Below are 13,420 nucleotides of genomic sequence, written 5' to 3'. Positions count from 1 at the left end.
CTACTTATTGTTTTGAACTGCACATGCTCCTAACTTTAGCAATAATGGTCATTCAGCCAGAGGCCCAAACTCAGTAAACATTATTTATAGTGTACAAAGGGATGTCCTTCAGGGCACACTTCTTCCTCTCCTTGGTGGGCATTTCAGGTCCCCAGATAATTTGAGTTGGATTATTTGATGGCTTGCACTCTTGTTCAAAAAACAAAATCCCTTGGTGCTGCAATTTCCAAAAAAATGATTTGGAGACAGAGCATAAAAGCTAGAATGGGCTCAAGTTTAAAAAGACAGGTTCATAAAGGCTACAACTCCTTCCCATTTGCAATTAAAACATTGGACTCCAGTTAGTCCATTGTGACTGCAAATGATTGAACTCTGGTTGCTGGAGCTGAGGCAGCAGCTCTACTAACTGCGTATTTGTTCAAATCAGTAACAATTCCCTTTTGAAAATCATTAAATTTGCTTCAACACCAGCATTTTAAAAAAAAACAAAACTATATTGATATGTTGACTCAGGATCAGGAACTCCTTGCAAAATCATTAAAAATTACTGACAGGTTCACATATACTAAAATAAACACAGTAATTGCCTGGAAGATTCCAGAGTTATTTTTGTTGGTTTTATTAAAATATCTCATACCAATGATTACAGCCACAAACATGATTGTTTCTAACCAAAAAAAAAATGATCAGGGAGCAAGGCGGCATGAGAGAAAGATTAAAAACTTATTTAGCAATTGGGCTCTGGGACTCACAGTTTCAATGGCCATAACAGCACAACAAAATAATTCTGTTTGAATTCCTAATCTGGTTTCTACTTCACATTACAACTGACAAAAATTCTCATTCTAAACAGAAGAAAAAAAACCTTGGGTATTTGTTTTAAATGTCAAAACGCATTTGTGAAAATTATGGTGCAAAGGTAATACAGTTGCTTCAAGTCCCTTCAGGTGTACTTGATGCAAAGTTGTATTGGGACGTTGGCGAGTGCCAACAGATTTAATGCTTATAGAAACAGATTCTAAAAAAGCTAATTTTTTTTTAAATTGAGATAAAGGAGAAAAGCCAACTCTCCAGAGGAGTTACCCAATCCACACTTGCTACTGTAGTGCTCCATGCAACAAGCCAAATAAAAACCCGTGTACTGCTTATTAAATGAAAACCATTTCTCATCCAGAGATTGCATATTTTTTGGTTGGGGGGGGTGGGTGGAATGGCAGGGTGTCTGGGGAAGAAAGTGGGAGGAAAGTGTTAAATGGAAAGAGAAAAAAAATGGCAAAATATGAATAAATTGACAGAAGAAAAAACAAATGACAATGGGGACAGCAAAATCAAGCCTGAATCACACTACCCCATTATGAATTGCGTTAATGAGTAGATATGATAGATATCAACTCATTCATTGAGTTTCTCTAAGACTGGACTATGACATCAAGCATTATACACTTTTTTAAAAAAGGGGGAGGGGGAGGGGGAGGCATTTTCTATCTACTGGTATGATGTATTTTCCACCAAATACTGTAATTGGGAGACGAGCTATCCCAATGTGGTTCCTGGGACCTCTATAGCCACCATAATAAAAATTCTGAAGGGACTTGGTGCAAGTTGCTGAGTAAACTAAGACAAGAAATTCATGAAGTTTTTTTTTCGCCTGAGAATTCTGTGCACTGACAAAGCATCTCCATATGCAAAAGTAGGAAGTATTGTATATTTTCACTTTTTCTTTTTAAAAAGTATATTCACAGCTAAACAAATCTGTGGCTTCTACAAAACTGTACACAGACAGTACATTCATGGCTGACTTGAGGTACTACAAGGTTTCTTTCCTTTTCATACAAGGTCACAGAATTACAGACGTCAATTGGAAATGCAGTAAGACTCCACGCTTCGTTTAACTGCATTAACTACACTTTGTAGTCCCACTTATTTTTCTTTTTTGCTGCGAACTTTCGGGCTGCTTCCTGACAGAAGGTTAAAAGGTCAAAAAGGTGAGGAATGCCATTTCTTTTCTCTTGAGAGCTGCTATTGGTCAGCAGGGATATCTCTGTCTGGTTCCGATTTGGCTGTCTGGCCTGGGGATGGTGTGTGCGAAGGATGGGCTACTGAAGGCATCCCGTGCTGCATAGGGATGGCACCTGCTACGATTCCTTCAACTGCTGCTGCGGGGATGCCTGCTGCTGTTACCCCAACCACTCCACTCGGGAATCTGTAACAAATGTAATAACCATTAAGGAACAGAACCAAAGGGAGTAAATTGTAATGTTCAAACAATGCAGTGTCATAACCCCAGCATGGATAGCTCTCTAGTTAATAGCAGCAAACCAGAAAAAAATACAGAACAACTTTTTCCCATTATAAAGGCTGAGAGTATGAAGCAGAGTCCCCAGGCTGCATTAGATGCAGAATCAATAAGCTTTAAAATTGGCATTAACTGCATGCCTGCAAAGCAAAAATGTATAGAGGAAGTTGGGAAGCGAACTGGAATTAAAAGAGTTCACATAACAAAGGAAATGGCAGAGGTGGACAAATGGATTGTATGTCTGACACCTGTACAAACTGTTGATTTGGATGATTTCAGATGGGGACATTCCAGCTGCTCTATAAGCATATTTGTGGCAGCTGTAAGTTATTTAGTAGGACTCTTGCCTCTTAGCTGAGTTTCAAGTCCCACTCCAGGGGCTTTAGCAAAACAAAACTAAGTTGACACTCTGATTCAGTAGTGGATTGCTGAATCTGTCTTTGATGAAATTTTGAACTGGGGCCACACCTGCTGTGTCAAGTAGATGTACAAGATCAGATGGCATGAGGATACTTAACTTCTGTGCTCTGGGTAACACTCATTCCTCACACAATATTCCAAACACATTCCCTAGTCATTGACACTTGCCGTTTGTGGAAGTTTACTGTGGGCAAGTCAACTGCATTGTTTTTCTTCATTAAAATGGTTCAAACATTACTACACTTCAAAAACTTTACTGGTTCCAAAGCACTTTGGGATGTACTGAAATGAAGGAAGGTGATATACAAATGCTGTTTTGTTTTTAACTTCAGTAACTCTTGACTATTCAGTTAGCTAACCTATCCATTCCTGACTGCCTCAGACAATTGCGATGTTGTTGATGGATGACAGAATCAGGTCAAGCTGCACTTGCTTTCCAAGAATGAATAACTCTGCTTAAATGCAACAATCTTTTCAGATGTCGGAGTTTATTAGCCAAAGTACTGTACGTTAATCTAAATCATTAAAAGTGCCTTTGTGACAGGAGACCACTGAGTGGGCAAAGTTTCAGGTATAAGGAAACAGATGGAGGGAAGTAGACAAGCATGCATCAGTGGAGTTCTGGTAGACAGATTGGGGGAAAGTGAAGTTATTTTCACTTAAGAAATGTAATCACTGCTGCACCACCTGAAAGCTAATTACAGAACAACCGTGTCAAGAGCTGGGCTCTCTTAACCAGATGCATAATGGGACCATGGATCTGGTAGTGACGTTTTTTTTTTAAATAATGGGAATTTCCCTGCTGAACAAGGAATGCAAACAGTGCAAAATTCAATGATCTCCCATTATTTGCATTGACTGGCACAAGCAAACAAACTCATCCACCCAATAAAGAGAATGTACAACTTTCCCAATTGCATGGATGACATCCCCAAACACTGGTCATTTATTACAAATTCACAACAAGTGTGGAGTTTTAACACTCTGGCCAGCAGTTTGCCCACAAAGATGAGGCATCTTGGGCACAAATTACAAGTGCAACTGAGTCAGAAAATCTTTGGGTAATGTCCACACATTTCAGCAGTAGCTATGAAAAGCAATAATTTTCTGCACATCATGAAGAAATTAAGTAGGCACCAAACCTAATTTTAGTTAATGGTCCAGCATCAAATATTCATAAAAACATTAACATAATGCTTATTTTCCAATAAGTGAGATTTAACTTGATCAAATCGAGGCTCGTCAAAATTTTGAAGTATTTTTCAAGCTAGTAGTAGTAGTAATGTTGCATGGTATTTTTTAATGATTGGATATAGTATATATTCCATTAGTTTAATTATGGGTAGTGTTCAGGTGATTATTCAGTGAAATGAAATTATATCCTGTGCACGTAGAGTGATACAATAAGGGTAGCTATAGAAAATGGACATTCCTGACTTAGAGAAATCTGTTCATGGACATTTCTCAGGAACTGAACCCTTAGGTAACCAGGGGACTGCCTGTACTTGTTCAAATGCCTTTTAAAAATTTTATCTGCCTTTACCACCACCTCTGGCAGTTTGTTCCATATAGCCACACTCTCTTGGGGGGGAGGGGGGTGGAGGAACTTGCCTCTCGGATCTCTTAAATTTCTCCCCTCTCACCTTACGCCCTCTAGTTTTAGAATCCACTACCCTGGGAGAAAGACCAACCATCTAACCTATCTGTGCCCCTCAATCTTATAAACCTTTGTAAGGTCACTCCTCAGGCTTCCAGTGAGAAAAAAAACCCAATCCAATCTCTCCTTGTAACTAAAACCCTCCATTCCAGGCAACATCCTGGTGAATCTCTTCTAACGTAACCATATCTTTCTTGTAGTGTGGCAATCAGAGCTGTACACAATACTCCAAGTGTGGCCTAACCAATGTTTCGTACATCCGCAACATGACATCCCAATTCTAATGCTTTTATATTTCAAGGTGGCAGATCAAGTTGGGGAGGTTAAGACACATGGCAGAGTATAAAAACAAGAAAGACGTGTTAAAATCTTTATAAAACATTAGTTACCACAATTAGAATACTGTAGTCAATTCTGGGCAGTACTTTGAAGAAAGGATGCTCTTGCTTTGCACGAGAGAACACTGTGCAGCACGATTTCAAAAATGAGCAAGAACAGAGAAATTGCAATTATAGCAGAAAAGGTTGAAGGGTGATTTCAGATGTCCACGAAAGGCATTTGGGAAATGAGGAGAAATTTCCAATAGAAGGGTAACCAAGACACACATTTAAGATAAATAACAAATCAACTAAAGGCAACACAAAGATTGCCCACAGAGCAAACAGAACCAATTAGTGCAGGGGGTTGCAGGCACTCCAAGGTAAAGAATTTGCAAAAATGGGCAAGATATATACAGAAAGCAGCAGTCCCGGTGTTTTCTGGAGCTTAACCACAAAGGTGGGGGTGGGGGGTTGGTCTTCAGTGGGAAATTTCCTAGAGTATTTTCTTTAATTTATTTTATTGCTGCTCTCTAGGAGATTGCATGGCTATGCACCAGGAATGGGGTGAGGATATGCAGAAGTCACAACATGTTATGATGGCACACATTCAAATGACCAGCTGGTCTTTTTTAAATATATACACATATGTTGGAACAGTGACAGATTTGCTGGAAGGCCAATTGGTATTGCCATACTGAACAGATCTTTGTTAATCCTCTAATCCCAGTGCTGCACTGAGTAAATCTTCTAGTTTATCTATTCTCCTAGTATTAGAATAATTAAATTGTCTTGTTAAATACAGCAGTGCTGGGACATGTTTAGATTTCCCACTTAAAATCTTCTTTCCAATTGAACACTTAAACGGTTCTCCAGGTACTCTTTATATATAAAAGATGTAGTGGAAATAGAGACAGAGACAGAGGTATATAGCATGCAAACAAGCCCTTTAGCCCAATAAGTTCACACCAACCATCAAGCATCCATTTATGCTAATCCTTTTTTGTTCTCCTACATTCCCCTTAACTCTCCCAAATTCTACTGCTCACCTACACACTGGGGACAATTTCCAGTGGTCAATTAACCTACCAACCTGCACGTCTTTGGGATGTACGAAGAAACAAAAGCACCCAGAGAAAACCCACATGGTCACAAGGAGAAAATGCAAACTCCACAAAGGCAGCACCACAGGTCAGTATTGAACTCTGATCACTGGTGCTGCGGCACTCCCCTAAATGGCAAGCGATTCTGGGTCAATTGAAATGTTCAAGACGAAGGTCAATAGAATTCACAAGTTGGAGGTATCAAGGAACATGGAGTAAAGTAGGGAAGTGTAACAAAAAGGTACAAGTTAGCCATGATAATTCAATTGCTGTAAAGATTTGAGGGGTTGAAATGTGTCAATGTGTTCCTATATAAACTTGTATGGAATAGAAATTACAGGAGAAAACAATTTTGTTACTGAAATAATATCGCAAGAAATCCCAAATACAGTATTTCTCAAAATCTCAGTTTTCATCGTAGTTAGGATGTTCACCTTGTGGATGATAACACCATGCTTATAATGCCAGAGATAGAAAAGCATAATTATGCAACGTGATCTCATAACTGCATAGCATACCAAACCTAAATGAAGGATTCATAAAGATGCTCTGTCACCACTTTGGCTTGACATTCGGCTAGAATTATTGTCTGTTATGTTTTTCTACGTTAAAAGCACTGCATATGTGCACTCCAATTGTTATATACCAAGATGAAAACAGGCAGCATTTTTAATGCAAGAGGCTCCAGTCAAGCTTCAGAAGAAAGACTTGCATCATTATCTTATTAGGAACTCATAACCAAATCCTTTTTCTACCTGTAAGCAGCTCCATTCAGCTCAGGATGTACAGCCACAGGGTCAATGCCAGTCCACTGTGCAGCTGCGGCTAGATACTCTTTGTTCACACAGTTTTTCAAGGTATCTGGAATCCGCCCTGTGGAGAAGTAGAGAATACAAGTTGGTAACTGACTTGAGGCACATGGACCAACAGATCATTAGTCTGAGGCACCATCATTAGGACATATGTTCACCCTAAATACCATTCTCCCCAAGGAGAATGTTAATTATCGAAGATGTGCCCATACTCCACCCTGAAGTACACAAATGCAGCACTAACAGACTTGCTCATGTGATTCTTTTCAGATAAAGAATGAATTCTCAACCAGGAGGGGGAAAGAATAATATATATTTTTTAAAAAATCAGGATGTTTCAGATTGAGGGGAAAGAGGGATAACTAGCTTGGAAAGTTATTATTTAATTTAACATTCCTGGTTATCCTTTTTTAATCCATTCAAAATTTTTTGCTTTGCTTTATCATGTTCACCTAGAGTTATGCAGTGGGCTGGATGGTACATACATTGATATCCTGACTGTGGGCCAACAGATGCACATCTGCCACAGCTGCACATTGCACCACTGAGTTTAGGGAGTTCCAATCTCTCCTGGAGCTTGGGGCTAGCTATACAAGGTATCTGGCCCCTCGACTCTACACCAGCCACACTGGCATATCTAACACAGGCACATTCATTTGATACTTATTAAAAATGTAGTTTCATTTCATGTTGTGTTTTTTGAATCTACAGTAGTTTAATGTATTAACTACAATTTTTAAAATCAAACTAAAAATTTAAACTTAAAAATGTCTGAACAGATACGTTCTGATATAGATGGAAAGGCCTTAGCATAAGTATCAAAAGACTGTCAGTGGGGCTGGGGGCAGAGCTGCACATTCCCGAGGCTCAATTACCACTTGGATGGTTGTGGCAATGAGGCCTCGGACACACTGGGAAGCACACAGCTGCAAAAGACAAGTGAAATTATGGAACCAGCACACAAGACTCATTCAAGGTATGGGCCCTCTGTTGTACAATTTTGTCCCTTTAATCCTAATAAAAGTGGAGGAGGGAAAAATAAAGATGTTTAATACTTTATTATATTAACTAACATCATACACTTGTGATTACTGCATTGTTACCAGACTATCACAGGTAAGTTCTCAGATTCTACAGCATCTGCAATATACTTTAATTACTAAGATTTATGGATTGAAGACACAACAAAAACATCAATAATTGCAGCAGGTTTCAACTCATGTCTCCAGAATCTTGGAACAGTATCAAACAATGTTGTGGAAGAATCTAGATTTAGGGACCACTATTTAAAAATTAAAGATTTCCCATTCAAGAGAGGGGAGGCAATTTTTCCCCCCTCTATTAAAGGGTCACAAGCCTTTGGAATTCTCTACCTCAAGGGATGGTAGAAGCAGAGACTTTGAATATTTTCAAGTAGAGGTAAATAGATACTTGTTAAGTCAGGGTGAATGGTTACCTTGAACAGACAGGAATGCAAAAGTCAGATCAGCCATGATTTTATTAAATGGTGGAGCAGACTTGAAGGGCAGAGTGACCTGCTCCTGCTTCACATGTTCAAATACCTTTAACCGCTGAACTAAAAACAGAAAATGCTGGAAACGCCCTGCAGGTTAGGCAGCATATCTCAGACCAAAAGCATTACATCTGTTTCTCTTTCCACAGATGCTGTCTGACATGCTCTTTGTTTCCAGCCTTTTCTGTTTTACTTCCAGCATCTGCCATTTCTTTTCTAACTTTCACTGGTAACTGCCAATTCATAATTACAAGACATGATGAAAAGGAATGAGGAGAGGAGCTACAAAGCAGAGCACACTTTTGCTGCTGCTTGTGCCGGAATTGTTTTCTACCACAGGATGGCACAAGTACACTTCGCATGCTGATAGCAAAGCACACTCCTGTCCTCTTGTGGCTGATTCAGTATTTGGTTCCGTTGCTCAAACTGCAGGAGTATATCTAAAGTAGGATTGTCAAGCAATTAAAAATGTTGCAATTCAAGTTTTATTCATAGTTACTTACGAATAGAATACGAATATTTTGTATGATTTTATGGAAAACATTGCTTTTATAAATCACTTGTGATATATTTTAAATTCTTATCTTTAGTTTGTTGTTCTCTAACTCTAAAAACTACTCTAGAACTCAGGGATTTTCCAATTCCAGCATCTTTGCACATCCCTGATTTCCTTTGTTCCACCACGTTGCTTATGAACACAGAGCTTGGTCCACCAATTGATAGGGTTTTCAGCCAATTTGCCTTGATTTTTGCCCTTGAAAATGGCAATGAAACAGTGTTTTAAAATTGGAGAAACCAGCAGGATGCATGTATTTGGTTAATTGTAAGCTACAACAGCCATGGCACTGTGCACTTGAGTAATGCTCATTCCAGGACCATTCTTCCCCATTTCCTAATTAACAGCGCTCGAGAGACCAAACATCACACCATACCTGTGATAGCTCTTCGGATTTCTCTAGCCGCCTCCTCTCGCACTTCAATTGAAGCCTGCTCACTATACCACGCTGTGTGTGGGGTGCAAATGAGGTTTGGTGCATCCTTCAAGGGACCCTGACTAAAGCTAAAAGACACCAAGAAGAAATTATAGATGTAGTATCTTGGAAATTTGATAAAAATAAGCTTTGTAAAAACAAGCAGAGAAATAGCATTGAAGAGCATAAATGTATCTTTTTTTCCCCCAGATTCTAATGGACTGCCATCTATTTTCTCCTTTGGTTTGAGTACTACTACTACCAGTCCTAGTACATGGTTATTTGAACTTCAGCTTACAATTGTATCATGATTGCAGATCTATTCAAGAGCTTGAGGTGAAACCAAATGAATGAATGTTATGAAATGACTAAAGAATTATTTAGGACAGAATTCATGATGTGAATCACAATTTGCTGGATAGAACCACAATTGCTGCAATGGCTTTTTCTCATTTACCATTTGTAGCAAAAAGCTACATCATCCTTAGACCATTCCTCAATAGTTCAATGTGGACAAAGGCTTCAGACAAAGTTTAAAACTTGGGACTTACCAGACCCATATCAGAGTACAATTTATGATATTGTAACCAGGAGATGGACCGTCTTTGTCTGACAAAGTCTAACTTTGTTCCAGTGTGATTTATAAGATTTGGGCTGCATTGACTGGGAATGTCCAAGGTCCTTGGTTAATGACGGTAACTCATTTGACTAGCAGCCAATCTATAAGAAAAGCTTGTTCACAACAGACAAGAGGGTGCTAGGTATGACCCATGCTAGCTGGGTCGAATCAAAGTGGCCATGACCTTAATTGAACATCTGCTGCATTTTTGCTGTCAATTCCATACTAGAGTTTTAGCCCCGGAGGGAAGGGCTCATGGAAACGTCTGTTGCTTAACTTTCATCCTAAAGCAGACTAGCTTTAAAATTACTCCAAAACTATGCATGAAATTTCTTTACTCAACACCCCACCCTGCCCCTCCTCTACTGTTGAGCTGCTGAGTTTTCATCAGCAACTGAAGGATAGAAGAAATTATGTTGATTTAACTGACACAGACACCCTTTTATTTCCCCCTCCTGCCCTAAACCACACTCCCTCTGCTCTTCAATCACCAACTATTGACAGATTTCAAGAAATGTATATACTACCTTAAAGCAAAACACTACAGATGCTGAAGTAAAAACAGAAAATGCTCCAAGCTCTGAATTTGGCCTTCAATGAAGCTTGAAGAGTAGCACTCAATTTGATACATAGGCTTGAAGACTCAATATAGAAGTCAGCCATTTCAGGTAATCAGACATGCCAGTACTGTGTCTCAGATTTTCAGCATTAAATTTTTATTACACCCCCTCCCCCTACCCCACCCTTGTGTCAAGTTTTCCTGCTTGCTCCTACCACAGACCTGCACTTCTGTTCTCTTTGCCCTTTCTCTGCAATTTAAAATTGATTCACTTTTAACCTTGAGTTCTGATGGAAGGTGATTAACTCGAAATGTTAACAGTCTCTCTCTTTACAGATGCTGCCTGACTGGTTCAGTTTTTCTGACATTCTGTTTTTAGTATATACACTACCCTGACTTAACCTACCTACCCCTTTTTGCAAGTCATTCTACAAACTAACTCACCTGAAAGGTTCTGATTCATGAACGTCCAAAGCTGCCCCTCGTATCCGTCCATCCTTCAATGCCTGTGCCAATGCCTTTTCATCCACCAGACCTCCTCGTGCAGTGTTCACCAGGAATGCTCCCTGACGCATCTGTAAGTCAGATTCATAATGCTATTAACAGCAGTATCAATACATATCTGAAGGGCAATGTTGATAAATTAGGAGTAAAATAGTACATGAATTTAACAAAATAGTGCAATAAACTATCATTGGTAAACCCAGCAACTTGTTGGAATATGCTATTGAGGCAGGATTTTCCGATCATGTATGGATTACAGATCAATAAACCAGACATAACAAATCAATTACTTCAGTAAAATTACTTCTGTAAAATTCCTTCTGCATGTAACAACACAAAGCATTTATCATCCAACAGACAGAGCGCCAGCAGGAGAGTTAATGTTATTCATAAAATTGAGAGTGCAGAGAATTGTAAACAGCGAGCAATTTGCACTTCATAATTTAAACTGCTATTTAATTAGCTTACTTTAGCAACCTATTCAATTTTCAAATCAGTTCACTACTCAATTACCCGATTTCATCAACCTATTCCATTAAAAGAAACTTATCATCATGACTCACTGTATTAAGAGATAATTATGTTGGATATGATATTAGTGGTCAAGGATGCCTTATGGACAAGAGCTCTCTATAAATAGTGTTATCTTACTCGGTGGGAGTTTAGTTAACTCATTACAGACTAGGGATAAAATAAGGCATATTCATAGTCTGTATGGTTCATTTAGTAACTGGAGCGCAAGGAACCTCAGACTTCAAACCTGGCAGTTCAAGACTTTGAATCGAATGGAGAAAAAAAGTCAATAAATAAAAATCTGCAAAACTGATTAAAAATTTTTTTGGATTGATGTGAAAGCCCAATTTGCTTACTGATGTCCATTAAGGAAAGAAACAATTCAGGCTACAGTCATACACTAATCTGGTTTACTCTGGACTGCTCTTGTAAGTGGACTAAGTAATCAACTGTTCTGAGCATTAAAGATACAAATCATCTTCTGCAGTTCAAGTTGACTCTTAGGGTTGGGTAACTAATGCTGGCTTGAGAGTGATGCCCTTATGTCTAGGAGGGACTAAAAACTTTCCTGAAGCAACACCATCTATAACTTTATTCGAATCAGTTTATGGGACTTTGTATTTGATTTTACAAACACTTTTTTTTAAACAGTGCAAACAGCTCCAAGGATTTATGTGATGAATTAAGCTTGAGAGATGTGCTAATACAATGACCCACATTACCCTGGCATTTATACCTGTTTGATGGTGAAGTCATTGATGAGGTGATGATTGTGCTCATTTAGGCTGCAGTGCAAGGTCACACAGTCACTGTGAACCAGCAGATCCTGTAAGGTGCTAATTCTCTGCAGACCAAGTGACTTCTCCACTCCATCTGGCAGGTATGGATCATAGAAGATCACATTGAATCCAAATGTTTTGGCCCGCAAAGCTACTGCCTGACCAATGCGGCCTGCAAGAGAAAGGAGACATTCATAGTTTATAATCAGAGAAGAATACCAATCTCCTTAATAGCAAGGCAGGAAAAAATGCACTAAGCAGGCTGTCCCAATATCAATTCCACATCTGCATCGATGAACTCCTCTGCAGGAGAATTTTTGGGTGGGGGGGCGGTGGGCGGAGAGAGAAGAGAGATTTAGTCACCGCTCCTAGTTGCCATCATGTGACAACCAGACTAATCAACCATGGACAGGGCAATACTCTTCATTGGCAAGGCCCTTTGCATCCTTCTCGAAAATGTAGTTTCTTTTTAGTAGGCTCCTGCTCTACTTCTGCTAGTTTGTCATATTTTCTTTCTACCTGCTTGCCCAGTCTTTTAAAATAGTCACATGTTTAACAGTTTTATATTTCCTTCTTTATGCCCAATGTCTGCTGTTAAATAATCTACGTTTACTTGCATGTTCAATCACAGTGGAGTGTGGTGAGTATTGCAAGTGTGCTTGGGTCAGTAACATCTTCCAGTTTTGCCAAGATGACCACAATCAAACTGGTTTCTAACTTTCTACAGATGCCATTTCACCTATAGAGCATCCCCAGCAACTTATTTTGTCTTATGGATGGTCAGCACCTGCAGCATTTTGCCTTTTGTTCAGAGGTCTACCAATGACACCCCCCCCCCCCCCACCTGTTAACAGAACATCATGATCAACGCCATCAATGACTCTTTAGGTTATGTTTCCTCATCTTAAGAATCCATTTCTCACCATAACAAATTTTGCCCCACTCTCTGCCCATGGGGATAAACTGAATCAAACTACCCATAATGCATTCTGCCAGCCTTTTCGATTTATAAACTTTTGCTTAATAGAACGTAAATTGAGGAATGGCTATATCTGAAATAGAACTTGATTTTGCCAGTGCAACTTATTGTGATGAAGGAAGTTAAAAGCTGCAGGAAGACAATGGACCAGTTAAGTAGGCACAGAGTGGCAAACTGAATTCAATCCAGAGAAACATCAGCCAATCATTAGGACAGACAAGGCAAAAGGATACAGAAGTGTGGTGGGATACCAAGTAATATACAGAAACATGTATTTTAGAGTACACATCTACAAATCCATTACAGATAGATAAAATGGCTAAGGTGGCATAGGAGTCATTAGGCTTAGAGAAAGAATACAGGAGCAGGAAGGTCAGG

The 13,420-nt window shown here is 39.2% G+C and overlaps 1 protein-coding gene across 3 annotated transcripts in view; it reads right to left on the bottom strand.

Annotated features, from left to right (window-relative positions):
- Window positions 1–602: 602 nt before the first annotated feature.
- LOC127569461 (C-terminal-binding protein 1-like) overlaps window positions 603–13,420 on the bottom strand; it is a 64,459-nt gene continuing 51,641 nt past the window's right edge. For all 3 annotated transcript variants that reach the window (XM_052014139.1, XM_052014138.1, XM_052014137.1), the window contains 5 exons: window positions 12,021–12,235; window positions 10,712–10,842; window positions 9,051–9,178; window positions 6,549–6,666; window positions 603–2,203 (listed from right to left, as the gene is read on the bottom strand). In XM_052014139.1, coding sequence (XP_051870099.1) covers window positions 2,020–2,203; window positions 6,549–6,666; window positions 9,051–9,178; window positions 10,712–10,842; window positions 12,021–12,235 — 776 coding nt within the window. In that variant the 3' untranslated portion in view covers window positions 603–2,019. The remainder of the gene's footprint in view (window positions 2,204–6,548; window positions 6,667–9,050; window positions 9,179–10,711; window positions 10,843–12,020; window positions 12,236–13,420) is intronic.

This window comes from Pristis pectinata, chromosome 4 (assembly GCF_009764475.1).
Source record: "Pristis pectinata isolate sPriPec2 chromosome 4, sPriPec2.1.pri, whole genome shotgun sequence".
In the NCBI taxonomy this organism is placed as follows: domain Eukaryota; kingdom Metazoa; phylum Chordata; class Chondrichthyes; order Rhinopristiformes; family Pristidae; genus Pristis; species Pristis pectinata.
Note: the sequence above shows the minus strand (reverse complement) of the source record. Positions and strands in the feature narration are given on the sequence as shown.